Genomic DNA, 19,863 nt, shown 5'->3' with positions numbered 1-19,863 from the left:
AAACTAATTAGCACAGGTGTCTGCAATTGCTTACAGTGATATAAAGAGCCCTGACACACATCACCATCAATGAGTTTAACTGACAAACAAACAAATTCTTCCCTTATCACTCCTAAACACTTTTTGCATAATAATTTGGAACGCAGTGTACATGTGCTTTTCCACAAAACACCAGTGGTTCACGTAGTGAATCTTAACAGTTCTAACTTGCCAACCGTGGTCTGTATGGAGTTGTTCAATAAAGGGCCCAAAATTAAGATAACATAGATGGGAGAGGTCTCTATGAATAGGAATTCCTAAGTATTTGATACCCTGTGAGGGCCAGGCAAAGGGAAAGTTGGACTGGATGGAATCCTATATGGATTTGGGGAGGGAGACATTGAGGGCCTCAGACTTCGCTGCATTGATTTTAAAATTTGACCATGTAACAAAGTGATCTATTTCAGCCATAACAGCATGGATGGATATATGTGATTGAGTGATATACACTAGGACATCATCAGCAAATAGAGAGCACTTGTACTCGGTGCCTCCCACCTCAATCCACCTAATATTGGGGTTATGGCGAATTGATGAGAGCAGGTGCTCCGTCACTAGGATGTATAAGAGAGGGGACAGAGAACATCCCTGCCTTGTCCCATTGGTGATTGTGAAAGGTGATGAAAATGTTCTGACGCGCCCCCTGGGCCTTGGGACACCCGGAGCCGGACCCTTTTTGGTGGATGCTGGTGGTTGTAGTCTCCGTGGCGGCGATCCGGTTCCGTGGCTCAGGGCGGTCAAACCAGTGGCGGAACTATTTATGTGGTTTTGATGTTTAAATGTCCGACTACGCCACCCGTGGATTGCGGTCAGAGTGAACCGCCGCTCCAGGGCAGACCGCTGAGGCTGGTGTTGTGGGTGCAGCAGAGCGTAGCATAACTCCCCACGGGAGGAGTATAGCCTCAGGGCAGTGTATGCGGAGGATGGGGGTGATGGTGCAGGGCAGCAGCAGTAACGACACGGAGTCAGTGATGCAGTCCAGGGCCTTTACTCACAGTTCTTATTATCCAGACCACGTCTGCAGGTAACGGCTGCCCACGTCGTACTGTGCTCACCAGGTGAGGGGCTCAGACAACTCCCAGATAACTTTGGAGCACTTCACAGGACCCCCTTTGTGTGTCCTTTGTCTGGCCTTTCTTACCAACACTTCTGTCCGGCTGCCTCGGGCCTCCTCTTGGTAAACTTGGCGCCAGTTTCCCTGACCCTATGTGGTGCCTTCCTAGCGGGTGTAGCGAGGGGCTGCGCCACATAAAATGTCAGAGCCTCCGGTTTCTAGCTGAGGGTCGTTTCCTGCCTCCACTAGTTCGGGGACCGGTCTCCCCCTTTGGCCTGACCCCTCCACGCAGGTGGATTCGGGCGTGCGGTGGCGACTCGCCCGTCCGCACCCCTGGGATCCCTTCATTCCTCGTTCCTGGAGCCTTCTCCGCTCCTCTTCCTTCCTTCTCCCTCTTCCAGGCCTGGGCCTCTGTTACTAGGCCCGCCTCCGGAGCAGAGCTCATGCAGAGCCCCTGCTCCCTGCCACTTCTGCTCAGACTTCTCTGCACTGAACTAAGATGGTGCCCACCTTTTATACTCCCTTCTCAATGCACCCAGGAACTGCTTCCTCCCTGCTCCTACACTACAGGGTTCCCCTTCCTCAGTGTTCCCTCCCCCCACTCCAGCCAGGGACAGGGACTGTCGTGCCCATCTCAGGGGCATATTGGTCGCCCTGCCCCACGGCAATGTGGTGTAATGCATGCAGGTGTCGGGTCCTGATCCACACTCCATCCTTACCTGAGAGTGAGATATCACACCTCTGGGTGAGGTGCAATACGTCTGTAGCAACCGAGCCCTCAGGGTGCTACAGTTCCATTTATCTTCAGCCTAGGTGACGTATTGCGATACAGGGCCGTGATTTTGGCTATAAAAGGGTCCCCTAGACCCCTACCCCAAGCTTTTTAAGAGAATCATATATGGCGTGCCAGGAGACTCTATGGAATGCTTTCTCAGCATCCAACGAGAGTATCTAATTACAAATTTTTAACTGCATCTAGCCCAGGAAATACTTTGTGCCTAGTAGCAGTGTCTGCTAGTCAGCGGATTATCCCGGCTGTTAAGCAAGCTACACCACCTGTAGTTTAGACACTTAATTTTTTCAAAGGAAATGATTCGGGACCATGGGATACTTAGTGAAGAGCATCAGGAGGCACCCCAAGGCATAGGGGCTGGGGCTGGCATTAGGATGCCTTGCGGTGGACAGCCGAGCTCGATCCTTATAAAAGCTTGTTAACTGCAGCAGCTTTAGTGGACGCTACTGGAGCTGGAATTACGCGGCTGCTGGCATGAGACTTGCCCTCCAATAGATCCTTGTAAATGGATTTAAAGTGTATTCATTCAAATTAGAGAGACAATTTAAATTAAAAAGCTTAGAGCTGCCTCCACCACAGGGGGGCTCGCTCGACCCACCAGCGGACAGGCACCAGTATTGGGAGAGGGGGGCTGGCCGTCAGGGTTCACCGCGGCTCTGGCACAAACCCGGCGACACGGAGGTGGCACGGGCAGGAGCGGACTGGTCGTGTCGGCTTCTCACTTTTTGGATTTTAGAAGGGCATGACATGCCTATATCTGTGTCTCCCCCTCCTTTTACTCCTCCACCTCTTTTATTTTCGCATGACTATATGTACTTGTCACTTTTCCATGTGTTAGTTATGTCTTCTGAGCAGTTTGTCAGCTTTTGGACACCTTTGAAGGTGTTTTCTATGTGTTTCTATGTGTTTTTGTTTGCCTGCCATTGTTTTTAACGGTGTTTGAAGGTGTTCGACGAACAGTTCGGCGAACACACGGGTGTTCGACGAACCGAACCGAACTCGAACACTACGGGGGTGGCTCAACACTAGTTGTAAGGCACAGAGAGGAATCATGGAGGACACTGGTACGGTCGCCAAGGTAGTCCTTCAGCATCTTCCAAAACTTTTCCCTCCTTGTCAGAGTACCCCGTTTATTAGAGCCTGGGCACTGGGAGGGTCTGAGAAGACTGTCCTAGACCTATGACAGCGTTCCCCTGCCTCTGGTTTGTGTCTCTCCTGCCTGTATTCCTTGGTTGTCCAAGGAACTGTGACCTCTGCCACCAGCGTTGTCAGATGGGAATTTTTTTTTATATAATTCTTCAAGAGCCTGAACTTAATATCTCCAACAATAAACTCCTTTGGTTTCCTCCCTCTACTAACCTACCTATACCTGACTTTTACTAACCTACCTATATTTGACTGTTACTAACCTGCCTTTCCTTTACCTGACTTTTACTAACCTACCTATATCTGACTTTTACTAACCTACCTATACCTGACTTAAAAATTTCCTTTTAGTTGGTGCCACCATAACTCCCACTCTGCACGCCTGCTGTCTTGGGTGTCATATTTGACACACAACTATCCTTTATTCAACGTGGAAAATCACTCACTTGCTCATGTCACCTGCACCTTAAAAACATCTCCAGAATTCAACCTTTTTTCACCTTTGATGCTGCAAAAACTCTTACTGTCACTCTTATTCACTTCTGCAACACTCTTCTAATCAGTCTCCCTCTAAACAAACTGTCTCCTCTCAATCCCTTCTGAATGCAGCAGCCAAGGTCGTATTTCTATCAAGCTGCTTCACCGACACCTCTACCCTGTGCCAGTAATTGCACTGGTTAGGTTAAACAAGCACTACAGAATACAATACAAACTCATCTCTCTCACCCACCAAGCTGTCCACAGTTCTGCACCGCCCTATATCTCATCCCTCATTTCTGTGTATCACCCCTCCCGTACCCTCCATTCTGCAACTGATCTAAGACAGACATCCTCCTTAATCAAAACCTCACACCTCAGTCTCCAAGAATTCTCTCATGCCATGCCAGTTATCTGTAATGCCCAAAATGTACGGGTACAACATGATGGTTACGGTAAAGGTAGCGGAACATAAAGTCGGCCTTGTGTGCCAGACTGCCAACAGCCAAGACTTCCCTGTTCTCACCAAGAGGACGACTGTCCATGTTCTCCTCCTCCTCTTCCTCATTATCACCCAATCCACGTTGAGATGAGATGAGGCTGAGCTGAGTAGCATCACCCTGTATAGTTCCCTTCTCCGCTTGCAATGTCTCCTCTTTAATTGTGAGCAGTGAGCGTTTCAGTAGACAGAGAAGCGGGATGATGATGATAATTATTGCTTCATCGCCGCTCACCATCTTGGTGGAGTCCTCAAAGTTTTGGAGGGCGGCACAGATGTCAGACATCCATGCCCACTCATCAGCTCTTATGTGCGGAGGCTGACCTGAATGCCAACGGGCGTGTTGAAGCAGGTACTCAACAACTGCTCTCTGCTGCTCAAAATCATTCCAAACATCTGCAACGTTGATTTCCAAAGTGTAGTCACATCACACACCAGTCGGTGAGCTGGAAGCTGCAAACGCTGCTTCCTTAGAGAGGTATTCACATTGGTAGGGTCCTGACATTGAGAAACACCTTATCGCGGCTGTCAGGTACACATGAATTGGCCAATTTATGCGCTAAGATTTCTCATTGATTTCTATATTCCACAGCAGTAATGCTATTCATATTTCATATTTACATGCGCTAAAATTTCTCATTTATTTCTATTTTCTACAGCAGTAATGCTATTCATAATTATATACTAAGCGTTACAGAGTACTACTTTGTTTATTAATTGTATATGAAGGTAGCTCCTCCTAGTAATCACCTGTTCACACCTATTTCTTGTATTGGAAGCGCTGTCAGTTTTTTCTATCTCGCTATTCCCTGGCCTCTCCTCTCGGTCAATCCCTTCACTGGCTCCCCATTGACCTGAGACTCCAGTTCAAAACCCTAACCCCAGGAGACCTCCACCGCCAGAAAAATGCTCGAGTTTCCCATAGACTTAGATTGGGCTCGTTGCTCGGGTTGAGCACTCGAGCATTCCAATTTGCTCAACTCGAGCAACAAGTACCCGAGCATTTTAGTTCTCACTCATCGCTAGTAATGAACAAGGCAATCTATGAAATCTGGAAAGGGAGTAGATAGTGCCAAGACTGTTTGTGGTAGCCATCCTTTCTGACCCCAATACATTGAGTCTGCAAACTATTCCAGTAAGATCTACATTCAAATAGCTAAATGCTGCTCTTTCCCTTCTTCAATACCCAAAGTCATTTGAACAGTTTTGGGTGTTGGAGAATGTTGTGGTCTAGAGGCAAAATGGTGATCACACGATTGTGATATGGTCAGGATACACTACCAGCAAAGGTGAGAAGAATCTGTAACTTCTCTGCATTTAGTGGTTACTACTCACCTGGGTAGTCATATGTAAGAATCTCCTCTTTACACCACTCATCACCCCTCACATATGTCTCTGTAGTATTAATATGGGTCACATCTTCACCCTGAAACAAATATTGTAAAAGTCACAGACAGATGGAGAAGTCACATCTATGATCAGCTCTAATCCTGCCATCTCCACCGTTCTCATTACACAAGTATAAAACATATAATACTGGTGGATAAAACAAGACTGAGCATAAGACCTTCACAGCCGTCTACACATCATAGGGGAGATCTCATGACACCTTCTCTCCATCTACCTGATGATCCTGAGGAACATTGGGATCTTCTTGTTTACAGTCATGTGGAAGAAGAGGACGGGGACATCTCTCTGGTGTTGTCCTCTTACTGGATAGATCTGGAGGAAACACATACAGGGACTGAATTCATTCTTTACATACAGATAATTATAGGCCGTGTGTATTTAGTCCTGTCTATTACCTGGTGATGTGAGGGGCTGGGGAACCTCCATCATGACGTCCTTGTACAGATCTTTGTGTCCTTCTAAATACTCCCACTCCTCCATGGAGAAATAGACGGCGACATCCTGACACCTTATAGGAACCTGACACATACAATGATTCAGTCATCCCACCGATCCCTTCATAGCGTTACTGTATAATGTCCCAGCATTCCCAGCAGTGTCACCTCTCCAGTCAGCAGCTCAATCATCTTGTAGGTGAGTTCTAGGATCTTCTGGACATTGATGTCCTCATATATCAGTGGGTGAGGTGGAGGCCCCATGATTGGGCTCAGGGTTCTTCCCCATCCCTCAGACACAGGGTCCTGACAGTGCTCACTAGAGGTCTTCTTCACTACTGTGTAATCCTGGTTATGGAGAGACACAATAATAAATCTCACTCCAGACATTTCCAGAGTCCTCACCTCTCCAGTTCTGTCCATCTGTTATTCCCATAGATAAGAATGATGTAATGTGACGTCATCAGAATCTCTCACCTCTCCAGTAAGACGGAAGAGGATCTCTAGGGTGAGGTGTAATATCCTCTCCGCCATCTTGTCTCTGTCCATATCCATCTTTGATGGGTAAATCGGGAAAATTCTCTTATATAGAAGATCTTCAGTGAGAGGATCTGATATTGTAGAGACCTGAATGAGAAGAAGATGAGCCAATGTAACATAACAATCCTGTGTAATAATACAATTACTGGAGATAATAAGGGAAACATATGAGGAGATTTATTATTTTACAGTATTTAGTTTTATTATTTACATCTAGTAATAAAACCTATATATTTTAGCCCACAAACAATAAGTACTTTCTTCCTCGGAGTCTCCAGCTGAATACGTTTCTCATAAACTCATCTTCCATGACGCTAATTATCATTTTATTTACAGACACTGGAATCGGCATTAGTAATACTGCAGGAGATATTCATTACACGTGACATGAGAAATAACTACGTCATGATGAGGACGACATCTTCATCTTCTACTACGGCTCTAGAAACATATTGGGCCAGAGTCCGTCACTGACTACATCTCCACCGGTCGTCTATATGAATGTTTCCCGTCTTCCCCGGACTGTAATCTTCTACCATGTTAGATCTCATGTCTAATTCACATACAGAAGTTTGAGACATTTATAAAAGCTTTTTTCTTTCCACAAACACCGTGGACAGAAATTATTTGATACCAAAGTCTCCATATACAGTGTATTATGGGGTTTATTTCTGGCCTTAGGCTTTCCTATATTACAAGAGAAACGGCAGAAAAAAAAACAGATATTAAAATGCTTCAAAAGAAAACTGGCAACAAAAATTCTTGTAAAAAGAAAAAAACATGCAAAAGCATGAGACATATTTTCTTATTTTTTAATACGTTAAATACAAAAAAAATTAACTCGTTTGAGCACCAGAACATAGATGTACACTGCAGATGCAGCTGCAACACAAAGCCTGGCAGTTTAACCACTTGCTGCTGTCAAAAGCAAACATGGCATCTAAGAAGGTTTGGCAGAGTTATTCTGAATGCTCTTCCTCCTCCAAGGTTTTGATAAAATGGGGCTGCCTAGTTACTACGATATATAAATGCCTAATAATGGTGTCTGGCCCTGCAATGTACTAAATTCTATCAGGCCGGGCCAGAGGCAGCGTCCAATAAGTTACCTTTTAATGCCCCCTACATATTAGACTAAAGAAAGCACTATATTTTTTTTTGGGGGGGGGGGGGGTTTAGACTATATAATGTATTTGGGGGCCTCCTGACAGATGATGTGAGGGCAGAGATAAATCTGGCATCATGAATTTCAGGGGTTAATCAGTTATTGTTCTTCCTGTAGATAATCGTCTGCTAGAGGAGTCTGGAGGTGACTCTCTCATACACACCACAGGAAAGCTGGAATATTTGTGTGATTGGGGGAGTCGGGAGAGATAGCCGTCTGCCAAATGACGGCTCAGCCAACACTTATCTCATGTTTATGGGGCCGTTAGTATTACACTGACAGGCAGTGATAATACACGGCACTACAGTAGTACAGTGCATCACCGGAGCAATCAGAGGCTTGTATGCTGTATGATCGCACTAATGAGAGCTGTTTAAAAAAGGTTTAACGTAAAAAAAATATCACAGTTTTAGCAACAAGAAATATCCGTCACTATAGGGAAACCAGACACACTGCACAATGTTAGTTAAGTCACGTCCATAACAACTTTACTATACTCTATTATCCTATAGACATCCTATACACAGTGGAGTAGGTTGAAATCACAGATCCCAATATAAAACATAAATATAACTATATAACGCAGACCAGATGGTATGGAGATGAATGAGGGAAACCAAAGTCTGAAAATAAACTTTTCTTTACTTTACAAGAACTTGATATACATCAGATGGCAGGCACAACATTTCATGGATGGTTCTTTTGCATTATGCAGAGTCAAGAACTTTCCGGTTACATTTGGCGGTACATAACTTTTGTTACAGGCTACAACAGTCCAAAAAATCATTATAGGTAGGTCCATCATCCTCTATGGGGACCATATGGGTGCCCTCTACTCCCAGTTGATTTGTCAGTACCTCACTGGCTGAGGTATATCGGTACGACTCCTCACTGGTACTCACAAACTACATTCAATACCTCCTTGCTGTGGCTTTTCATCTTCAGTTCTTCGTGGGAGAACTCATGTCCCAGTTTGGTAACACTGTAACTTCCTCTCTAGTATAGACAATTGTTTGCTTAAATGTTAGCCTAAGATAGGGAATCTGTTCTTAACTTATTCCCCTTTAACCCCTTAACGACCCAGGGCGTATTATTACACCCCGGGTCATCACACCCGGATCAGTGAGGGCTCCGGCACTGAGCCCGCACTGAACCGAGCACATGTCAGCTGGTTATTACAGCTGACATGTGCCCGCAACAGCCGCGGGTAGAATCCTGATCCACCTGCGGCTGTTAACATGTTAAATGCCGCTGTCAATCTCTGATCGCGGGTCACCGATGGGTGGTCATGACAACCCTGGGTCTGCAGCAGACCCCAGTGGTGGTCATGCACTGATCGCTAAGAGCGCCACCTAGTGGTCAGCACTCATAGTACAGGAGCATTTCTGCTGCATACAGGGGATCTATTCGTCCCCTGTATGTAGCAGAGGAGATCAGACAGTTGCAGCTTGTAGAAGCAAGCAAAAAGTGTAAAAAAAAAAAAAAAAGTTTTTAAAAATATTAAAAAAATGAAAAAAATATAAAAAAGTTTAAATCACCCCCCTTTTGCCCCATTCAAAGTAAAATAATAAAAAATACACATATTTGGTATCGCCGCGTTCAGAATCACCCGATATATCAATATAAAAAATGAATTAATCCGATCGGTAAACGGCGTAATGAGAAAAAAAATTCTAAACGCCAGAACTACGTTTTTTGGGTCGCCGCAACATTGCAATAAAATGAAATAACGGGCGATCAAAACATCAGATCTACCCCAAAATGGTATCAATAAAAACTTCAGATTGGTGCGCAAAAAATAAGCCCTCACTCAGCCCCAGATCCTGAAAAATGGAGATGCTACGGGTCTCGGAAAATGGTGCCATTTTTTTTTTTTTTTTTTTTTTTTTTTTTAGCAAACTTCGGATTTTTTTTTCACCATTTAAATAAAAAAGAACCTATACATGTTTGTTGTCTACGAACTCATAACACCTGGCGAATAATAATGGCAGGTCAGTTTTAGCATTCAGTGAACGTGGTAAAAAAAATCAAAAAAAAAAAAATCTGTGGTACTGCACTTTTTTTTGCAATTTCACCGCACTTGGAATTTTTTTTCCCGTTTTCCAGTACACGATATGGTAAAACCAGTGATGGCGTTTAAAAGTACAACTCGTCCCGCAAAAAATAAGCTCTCACATAGCCATATTGACCAAAAAATAAAAACGCTATGGCTCTGGTAACAAGGGGAGCAAAAAACGAAAATGCAAAAACGGAAAATCCCAAGGTCGAGAAGGGGTTAATTTAATTTCCATTCCGCTGACAACCCCACTATCATCATGGGTGACTTCATCATCCCCACTGATACTTCCCTCACAGCTGCCTCTAAGCTTCTATCTCTCACTTCCTCTTTCGGCCTCGCTCAATGGTCCTCCGCAGCCACTCACAAAGATGTCCACACACTGGACCTGATCTTCTCCCTTCTCTGTTCTGTATCTAACATCTCTAACTCACCTCTCCCTCTTTCTGACCACAACCTACTTACATTATCTTCCCTCTCCTCTCTAGGTCCACAATCCCCACTCCACAAACCTGCACACCCTCGCAGAAATCTTAAGCTCCTTGATCTACATTCACTTTCTGAGTCCCTTCTCCCTCTTTCAAACGTAAGTTTGAATCCTTACACAATGCAGATGCTGCTGCCGCTTTATATAACACCACATTATCTACAGCTCTCGAATCGGCTGCCCCTCTCACACATACCAAAGCTCGTAAAATTAACAGGCAACCCTTGCACACCAGAGAGACTAGACCAGAGTTGCTGATCGGAGATGAAAAAGATCCCACATCAAAGAGGCACTTCAACGCATTCAAACTATCCCTCACTACTTTCAAGTCCACATTCCCTGCAGAAAAGCAAACATACTTCTCATCTCTCATATCCTCCCAGTCTCACAACCCTAAACAAATATTCAACACTATAAATTCTCTCCTCCGTCCCCAAGCACGTCCTCCCTCTCCACCCATCTTAGCTGAAGACTTTGCCTCATTCTTCAAGCAGAAGATTGATAACATTAGAGAAAGCTTTGGCCAACAACCCTCACAGCACCCGTTGCCTTCCCACCTCATCCCAAATCTCACAACAGAATTTACTCCAACCCTAACCCATTTCTTCAACCTATCACTAACAACTGGTGTCTTCCCCTCATACTTTAAACATGCCTCAATCACACCCCTCCCCAAAAAGCCCTCTGATGACCCATCCTCTCTGTCTAGCTATCGCCTCATATTTCTTCTCCTATATGCCTCAAAAAATTACTGGAACAACATGTCCATCATGAACTGTCCTTCCACCTCTCCTCCTGCTCCCTCTTCAACCGCTTTCAATCTGGCTTCCGACTACACCATTCCACTGAAACTGCCCTGACTAAAGTCACCAATGACCTACTAGCCACCAAATCCAAGCGACACTATTCTGTCCTCTGCTTTTGACATGGTGGACCATTCCCTATTACTACAGATTCTCTCATCACTTGGCATCACAGACTTGGCCGTATCTTGGATTTCATTATACCTAACTGATTGGACATTCAGAGTCTCACACACCACCTCTTCACCTCGGCCCCTATGTGTCGGTGTCCCGGAAGGTTCATGCCTAAAGCTCCTGCTCTTCTCCATTTACACCTTTGGCCTAGGACAGCTTGTAGAATCCCACAGATTTCAGTATCACCTCTATGCTGATGATACACAGATCTACCTCTCTGGACCCAATATCACCTCCCTACTAACCAGAATCTCACAATGTCTGTCCACTATTTCATACTTCTGCTCTGCTAGAATTCTAAAACTTAACATGGACAAAACAGAATTTATCATCTATCCCCCATCTCACTCAACTCCCTCAACAGACCTATCTGTTAAAGTAAATGACTGCGCACTCTCCACAGTTCCACAGACTCGCTGCCTCGGGGTAACCCTGTACTCTGATCTCTCCTTCAAGCCACATATCCAAGCCCTTTCCACTTCCTGCCGACTCCAACTCAAAAATATTTCCCGGATCCGTACTTTTTTTTTATAGAAACTATTCACTAAACAGTCCATAATTGACTGACCCTTTCTGAAAGTTATTGTGGGAGTAGATCCCACAGCACCCTCAGGTCCAAGTCAACCACAGGTATATCCCAGTGTTATCTGAGGATATTAAAGATATGGTCACTCTGATTGGCGTAAGTTCCTATTACTTGTGTTATCCCATCCTTTTCTTGATCTCTTGATTTGGTATGAAGTAGTGTCTATCTCTCCTGTTTTTCTGCAAATGATCATGCGGAATCCAAAATGTACTGTGGATATCTTTTTTCCCTGAATCTGGTATTCATGTCTATTGCCAGCATATTAAAATCTGTGACATTAGAACAGTTCCTTCTCAGCCTTAAAAACTGTCCCTTTTGCATTCTTTTTTTTTTTTTTTTTTTTTAGGGGGGATGGGGTGGTGGCTAACCCACTTGAATAGATTATTAGTGCTTTGTAGGTTTATGTTTCTAGGGTCCCATCCCGTTCTTTCTTGATTAGTATATCGAGGAACTGGTAATAATTAAACTTGGATATAAATCTAAAGCCCACTCTATTGATGTTGAGTTCCTTGACAAATTCAAGAAATTGTTCACTCGTCCTTGACTAGATGACAAAAATGTCATCAATATATCTATCTATACCATACCCCAATATATGGATGTCACCACTTATTATTCTCAATGATATTGTGGTTTCCTTTCACCAGTTACGCGCGCCATGGCAAATTTTGGTCATGCCCCTGGCCACACCCCAATCCACGCCCATTTACAATTCCCCCCCCCCCCCCCCCCCCCCGTAGAAAGAGTTGTCAGAGGGGCGTTGGTAGTGAGGAGACTGAGACTGTAGGGTGTAGACCCAAATCCGGGACTGTCCACTGTATCTGGGACAGAGATAAGCAGATGGATTCCTGGGTCTCTGGTCCAGAGTCCAGGTCAGTGCCACCTGGTGGGTCGATGAGAGGCCATGAGTCTTATCTTTCGGGGCAGCGCGACGTCATCTGTGTGTCTGCAGATGTCCGCACCAAACTACACAAGAACACTTTTCTTCCCCTTATTTGATGCGTTTTGGTGCAGATGTGAAGCCGTGTTTTTAAGGTGCTTTCTATAAGACAGAAAAGCTTTGATTTTGAACATAACGAAGTATCTGCATTTTTTAGGCTCCACATAGAAGCGTTTGAAGAGCGAGATGAGTGAGTGTGTATTGTTAGCACGCTTGGTATTAATCTTAGTGCCGCCACACACATGCAGCGGCTCAAACATAGATGCCAAACACGCTGAAAATACTCTGCAAGCACCCGAGCGTGCTTGCCGAAAGGGTTAACAATACACCCTCATCACTACTCTGCGGTTTTGGTGCATTTTCTCTATATGCTTCTTCTGAAAAAAACGGATGAAGAAAAAAAACTCAGCTGCGTTTTTAAGCGCAGAATCAAAGCTTTTCTGTACTATTAAAAAGCGTTAAAAACTCTGCTTCATATCCGCCCCAAAATCACATCAAATAAGCAGGAAAACGCATAACAGAAACGCAGCAAACACACAATAGTCAGAGAAGATTTTTATTGCGCCATTTACCGATCCCCATAAATAATCTGATCGCTGTGTTCTGCAGGTCGTTACGATTACAGGGACACCAAATATGTCCATGTTATGTGCGGATTTGTGATGTTCATTATTTTTTACAAAACTCATTAAAAATTACAATTTTTATTTATTTAATTATCAAGTGTTTTTCTATATTATTTTTAAGAAATTTTATAGGATGAAAAAAATCTCGGGCAGGTGCGGTCACAGGAGAATGAAGAGGCGTGTACAATGTGAGTATAGAAATCCATTCATTGTACACAGCAGTGTATTTCTATCCTGGGAGGAACCTGCAGCGCGGGTGAAGTAGACAGAATTCTAGAACTTATCTCAATAGAACTGGTGGCGCCACAGGATAAGGGTCTGCTGTGTCTGCAATGTTTTGAGGTTGAGGGTTCAAAACCAGGGACTCTCAGAAAAAACATAATTTGTAATAGCTCATAAATTTACCACTTTTCATTTATAGGACCAAAATAATCATTTTCTTCTGCTCAGTATACAGGCACCATAAAAATACTGCTATACACAATGTATTTCTATGGAATTATATGAGCTGCTTCTGGATGCATTGACTGCACTGTAAAGTCAAGTTAACTAAATCCTCCTATGTTCACCATTTGGAGCTGTAGCTCAATGGTTAGATCTTCAGCCTCTGGATACTGAGTTCCTGGTTGGAGTCGCGGGCAGGTGTGGTCACAGGAGAATGAAGAGGCGTGTACTGAGTAATATAATTTAACTTATTCACTGACACCCTCCCCCCATACCCCCACTGAGCAGGAGGAGCTACAGCCCAACATCGGAGCGGTGAGTATAAGAAGCCGGGAGAACAGCTGAGCCGTGACGGGACAGTCCCGCAGGAGAACAGCTGAGCCGTGACGGGACAGTCCCGCAGGAGAACAGCTGAGCCGTGACGGGACAGTCCCGCAGGAGAACAGCTGAGCCGTGACGGGACAGTCCCGCAGGAGAACAGCTGAGCCGTGACGGGACAGTCCCGCAGGAGAACAGCTGAGCCGTGACGGGACAGTCCCGCAGGAGAACAGCTGAGCCGTGACGGGACAGTCCCGCAGAATTCAGGACGGTTGGGAGCAGAGTAAGGCCTGCTCCCCTACATGCTGGAGGAACAAAAAAATAAAAAACAATATATCCAGCTCACTCACTATTTCTGATGAAGTCCAACAGTAGTGCCCGAGCTGAAAGCTTGTATCAGCCACAAGTAATTAGAGCAAAAAGAGGCAGGTGAATAATCCAGCACCATTCACGTGGAAATATCTGAAAAATAAATAAAAACAACCTTTAATCCAAATGAAATTGCAATTCTAGGAGTAAGAACTTTATTGGTTCAAAACGAGTCAGTTGAATGCATCTGAATCAGCGCTTGTTTTAAGAACATGAATTTTTAATCCATTTGGAATAAAGGTTGTTTCTATATACATGCTCGAGGGTCTACATGTAGGGGAGCAGGCAGAGGGAAAACTATTTTCCAGAGGAATTATTCCAACTGCAGGACTTCAGACGGAACATTATACTGTGGGGGGCATCATACATCCTGCATAAGGGGCATAATGGGGGCATTACACTGTGTGGGGGCATCATACATCCTGCATAAGGGGCATAATGGGGGCATTACACTGTGTGGGGGCATCATACATACTGCATAAGGGGCATAATGGGGGCATTACACTGTGTGAGGGAATCATACATACTGCATAAGGGGCATAATGGGGGCATTACACTGTGTGGGGGGCATCATACAGCCTGCATAAGAGGCATAATGGGGGCATTACACTGTGTGGAGGCATCATACATCCTGCATAAGGTGCATAATGGGGGCATTACACTGTGTGGGGGCATCATACATCCTGCATAAGGGGCATAATGGGGGCATTACACTGTGTGGGGATATCATACATTCTGCATAAGGGGCATAATGGGGGCATTACACTGTGTGAGGGAATCATACATCCTGCATAAGGGGCATAATGGGGGCATTACACTGTGGGGGCATCATACATCCTGCATAAGGGGCATAATGGGGGCATTACACTGTGTGGGGGCATCATACATCCTGCATAAGGGGCATAATGGGGGCATTACACTGTGTGGGGATATCATACATTCTGCATAAGGGGCATAATGGGGGCATTACACTGTGTGGGGGCATCATACATCCTGCATAAGGGGCATAATGGAGGCATTACACTGTGTGGGGATATCATACATTCTGCATAAGGGGCATAATGGGGGCATTACACTGTGTGAGGGAATCATACATCCTGCATAAGGGGCATAATGGGGGCATTACACTGTGGGGGGCATCATACATACTGCATAAGGGGCATAATGGGGGCATTACACTGTGTGGGGGCATCATACATCCTGCATAAGGGGCATAATGGGGGCATTACACTGTGTGGGGACATCATACATCCTGCATAAGGGGCATAATGGGGGAATTACACTGTGTGGGGGCATCATACATCCTGCATAAGGGGCATAATGGGGGAATTACACTGTGTGGGGGCATCATACGTACTGTATAAGGGGGGCATTACACTGTGTGGGGACATCATACATACTACATAAGGGGCATAATTGGGGCATTACACTGTGTGTGGGGCATCATACATACTACATAAGGGGCATAATGGGGCATTACACTGTTTGGGGGCATCATACATCCTGTATAAGGGAAATAATGTGGGCATTACACTGTGTGGGGGCATCATACATCCTGCATAAGGGGTATAATGGGAGCATTACACTGAGGGGGCAGCATATATACTGCATAAGGGGCATTACACTGTGTGAGGGCATCATACATCCTGCATAAGGGGTATAATGGGGGCATTACACTGAGGGGGCAGCATATATACTGCATAAGGGGCATTACACTGTGTGGAGGCATCATACATACTACATAAGGGGCATAATGGGGGCATTACACTGTGTGGGGGCATCATACATACTACATAAGGGGCATAATGGGGTCATTACACTGTGTGGGGGCATCATACATACTAAATAAGGGGCATAATGGGGGCATTACACTGTGTGGGGCATCATACATACTACATAAGGGACATAATGGGGGCATTACACTGTGTGGGGCATCATACATTGTGCATAAGGGGCAATACACTGTGTGGGGGCATCATATATACTACATAAGAGGCATAATGGGGGCATTACACTGTGTGGGGCATCATACATACTGCATAAGGGGCATAATGGGGGCATTACACTGTGTGCAGCATCATACATACTACATAAGGGGCATAATGGGGGCATTACACTGTGTGGGGCATCATACATACTACATAAGGGGCATAACACTGTGTGGCATCATACATACTGCATAAGGGGCATAATAGGGGCATTACACTGTGTGGGGGGCATCATACATCCTGTATAAGAGGCATAATGGGGGCATTACACTGTGGGGGCATCATACATACTACATAAGAGGCATAATGGGGGCATTACACTGTGTGGGGGCATCATACATACAACATAAGGGGCATAATGGGGCATTATACTGTGGGGGCATCATACATCCTGTATAAGGGGCATAATAGGGGCATTACACTGTGTGGGGGCCTCATACATACTGTATAAGGGGCATAATGGGGCATTACACTGTGTGGGGGCATCATACATACTGAAAAAGAAGCATAATGGGGGCATTACACTGTGTGGGGGCATCATACATACTGCATAAGGGGCATAATGGGGGCATTAAACTGTGTGGGGCATCATACATCCTGCATAAGGGGCATAATGGGGCATTACACTGTGTGGGGGCATCATACATACTGCATAAGGGGCATAATGGGGGCATTAAACTGTGTGGGAGCATCATACATACTGCATAAGGGGCATAACGGGGGCATTACACTGTGTGGGGGGCATCATACAGACTGCATAAGGGGCATTACACTGTGTGGGGGCATCATACATACCACATAAGGGGCATAATGGGGGCATTACACTGTGTGGGGTTTCAAACATCCTGTATAAGGGGCATAATGGGGGCATTATACTGTGTGGGGGCATCATACATACTGCATAAGGAGCATAATGGGGGCATTACACTGTGGGGGCATCATAGATACTGCATAAGGGGCATAATGGGGGCATTACACTGTGGGGCCAGTAAAGGGGTCCTGTACTATGAGAACAATACGTTTCCCCCCTTCCTGTCTCCATAGTTGGGTCGTATGTATCTATTACAGGAAACCTTATGATTCTTATAAAGAGTCTCCGTGCTGAAGGGGTTAATGCCCCCTGCGCCCAGTAATGGGGTCTCCACATACCTCCACCTGCAGAGCCGCCACCACATATATGGCTGCTCTGTGCGCACAGGAGCTGTGATGAGGTCACAGGAGGGGAGGAGTCAGGGGTCACATGATTAGGGGCCTCAGTGGATGCAGGACTCTGCTGTGCTGGTTGTCATGGTGCTGGATGAGCTGAAGTTTATGTGTGGGGTCAGGAGGGGTTTACAGGGGGGATGTAGCAGAGCCGCGTGTGTACGAGGTGTACGGAGCAGAGCCGCGTGTGTACGAGGTGTACGGAGCAGAGCCGTGTGTGTACGAGGTGTACGGAGCAGAGCCGTGTGTGTACGAGGTGTACGGAGCGGATCCGCGTGTGTACGAGGTGTACGGAGCAGAGCCGTGTGTACGAGGTGTACGGAGCAGAGCCGCGTGTGTACGAGGCGTACGGAGCAGAGCCGTGTGTGTACGAGGTGTACGGAGCGGAGCCGTGTGTGTACGAAGTGTACGGAGCGCAGCCGCGCGTGTACGAGGCGTACGGAGCGGAGCCGCGCGTGTACGAGGCGTGCGGAGCCGGGCGTGTACGAGGCGTGCAGGGCGGAGCCGAGCGTGTACGAGGAGTGCGGAGCGGAGTCGCACGTGTATGAGGCGTGCGGAGCAGAGCCGGGCGTGTACGAGGCGTGCGGGGCGGGGCGGAGCCGCGTGTGTACGAGGTGTACGGAGCGGAGCCGCGCGTGTACGAGGTGTACGGAGCGGAGCCGCGCGTGTACGATGTGTACGGAGCGGAGCCGCGTGTGTACGAGGTGTACGGAGCGGAGCCCCGTGTGTACGAGGTGTAGGGAGCGGAGCCGGGTGTGTACGAGGCGTGCGGAGCCGCGTGTGTACGAGGCGTACGGAGCGGAGCCGGGTGTGTACGAGGCGTGCGGAGCCGCGTGTGTACGAGGCGTGCGGAGCGGAGCCGCGTGTGTACGAGGCGTACGGAGCCGCGTGTGTACGAGGCGTGCGGAGCGGAGCCGCGTGTGTACGAGGCGTACGGAGCGGAGCCGGGTGTGTACGAGGCGTGCGGAGCCGCGTGTGTACGAGGCGTGCGGAGCGGAGCGGAGCCGCGTGTGTACGAGGCGTGCGGAGCCGCGTGTGTACGAGGCGTGCGGAGCGGAGCCGCGTGTGTACGAGGCGTACGGAGCGGAGCCGGGTGTGTACGAGGCTTGCGGAGCCGGGCGTGTACGAGGTGTACGGAGCGGAGCCGGGCGTGTACGAGGCGTGCGGAGCGGATGCTGCCCCTCTCCAGGAGCGATCACAGCAGCACGGCATGAGACGTTCTTGTACTACACGGACTGTCCTGACAGAACACGGCTCGTCAGGACGTAGCCCCGACCTCCAGCGACAGCCGGACAGTCCCATTGGATCGGGGACGGTTGGGAGGTTTCTGTATATAAGTTGTGTGTGATAATTGTAGAATTATTAATGTCTCAGCATAAAAGGATGGACCTGAGTGTTTGTGCCGGGGTCCACATGCATGGAGGGGGTTGAGGTGGTGCTGGCTGTATTATGCAGACGGCATCTGCCTGTAACAGTAGTAACCAGAAACTACTAGAAACTCTGCACCAAAATGAAGCAAATCCTTAATCTGGGAGCTTCGCCTTGTACGTAACACCCCCGGATCCGGTACAAGCCGGGCAGATGTTCTCATTCATGTCATTTTCTGCTTAAGGTTCTGCGGTTTTCTGGCCAACTATAAAAAAGAAAAAGCGTAAAACAATATTTGTTTCTGCTGCATTGACATAAGTACAATCTTTCATTATATATAAATCTATTACACGTCGGGTCAATGCTGTAAAGGACAGTAAAGTGCCATGGTTGTGGTTGTGGTTTTTGGGGTCACTCTACTTCCCTCCCAAAACTGCGATCAGAAACTTGTAACTACTGATCTCTCCACAAGAAAAAGCCGACAACTCCATCAATGGGATCATTTTATAAAATTAGGTCTTCACAAGATGAAAATGGTCTCACAAACCACATTTTTTTAAATGTTCATAAAAAAAAACAAAAAAACAAAAATAATAACCTTACTTTGATTTTTTCCCCATTTTTCAATACTTTATGTGCTAAATTGAATGTTGTCATTCCAAACAACAACTAGTCCCACAAAACACAAGCCCTCCGTCTATGTGAATGAAAAAACAAAGTTATATTTTTTGGGAAAAAGGGGAGGAAAAAAACAAAAAATTGGTCTTGTCAGAATAATGTAATTGCTATATATATATATATTTTTTTAAATTGAATCATTTTACCCAAAAATTGTGATCTCTGATAATATTATCATTCTTCATGCGAGATTAATCATTAGTCTGTAAATAAATCCAAACATCTGGAAGATGTAGAACAATATATCTGTGATTCTCTTCTGCCAGGAT

At 46.1% G+C, this 19,863-nt stretch overlaps 1 protein-coding gene across 1 annotated transcript in view; it reads right to left on the bottom strand.

The window, feature by feature from the left end:
- The window catches only part of LOC141176105 (uncharacterized), a 32,418-nt gene extending 14,840 nt beyond the window's left edge, over positions 1-17,578 (bottom strand). Inside the window, exons 1-7 of the mRNA XM_073660096.1 lie at positions 17,495-17,578; positions 14,339-14,450; positions 6,330-6,479; positions 6,021-6,200; positions 5,814-5,937; positions 5,633-5,730; positions 5,344-5,434 (exon numbers count right to left, since the gene is read on the bottom strand). Coding sequence (XP_073516197.1) covers positions 5,344-5,434; positions 5,633-5,730; positions 5,814-5,937; positions 6,021-6,200; positions 6,330-6,407 — 571 coding nt within the window. The 5' untranslated portion in view covers positions 6,408-6,479; positions 14,339-14,450; positions 17,495-17,578. The remainder of the gene's footprint in view (positions 1-5,343; positions 5,435-5,632; positions 5,731-5,813; positions 5,938-6,020; positions 6,201-6,329; positions 6,480-14,338; positions 14,451-17,494) is intronic.
- Positions 17,579-19,863: the final 2,285 nt, after the last annotated feature.

The sequence above is a fragment of the Phyllobates terribilis genome, unplaced genomic scaffold, assembly GCF_046119375.1.
Source record: "Phyllobates terribilis strain yellow unplaced genomic scaffold, ASM4611937v1 Scaffold_17__1_contigs__length_24005725, whole genome shotgun sequence".
Lineage (NCBI taxonomy): Eukaryota > Metazoa > Chordata > Amphibia > Anura > Dendrobatidae > Phyllobates > Phyllobates terribilis.
This window is presented reverse-complemented; position numbering and strand designations above follow the sequence as displayed.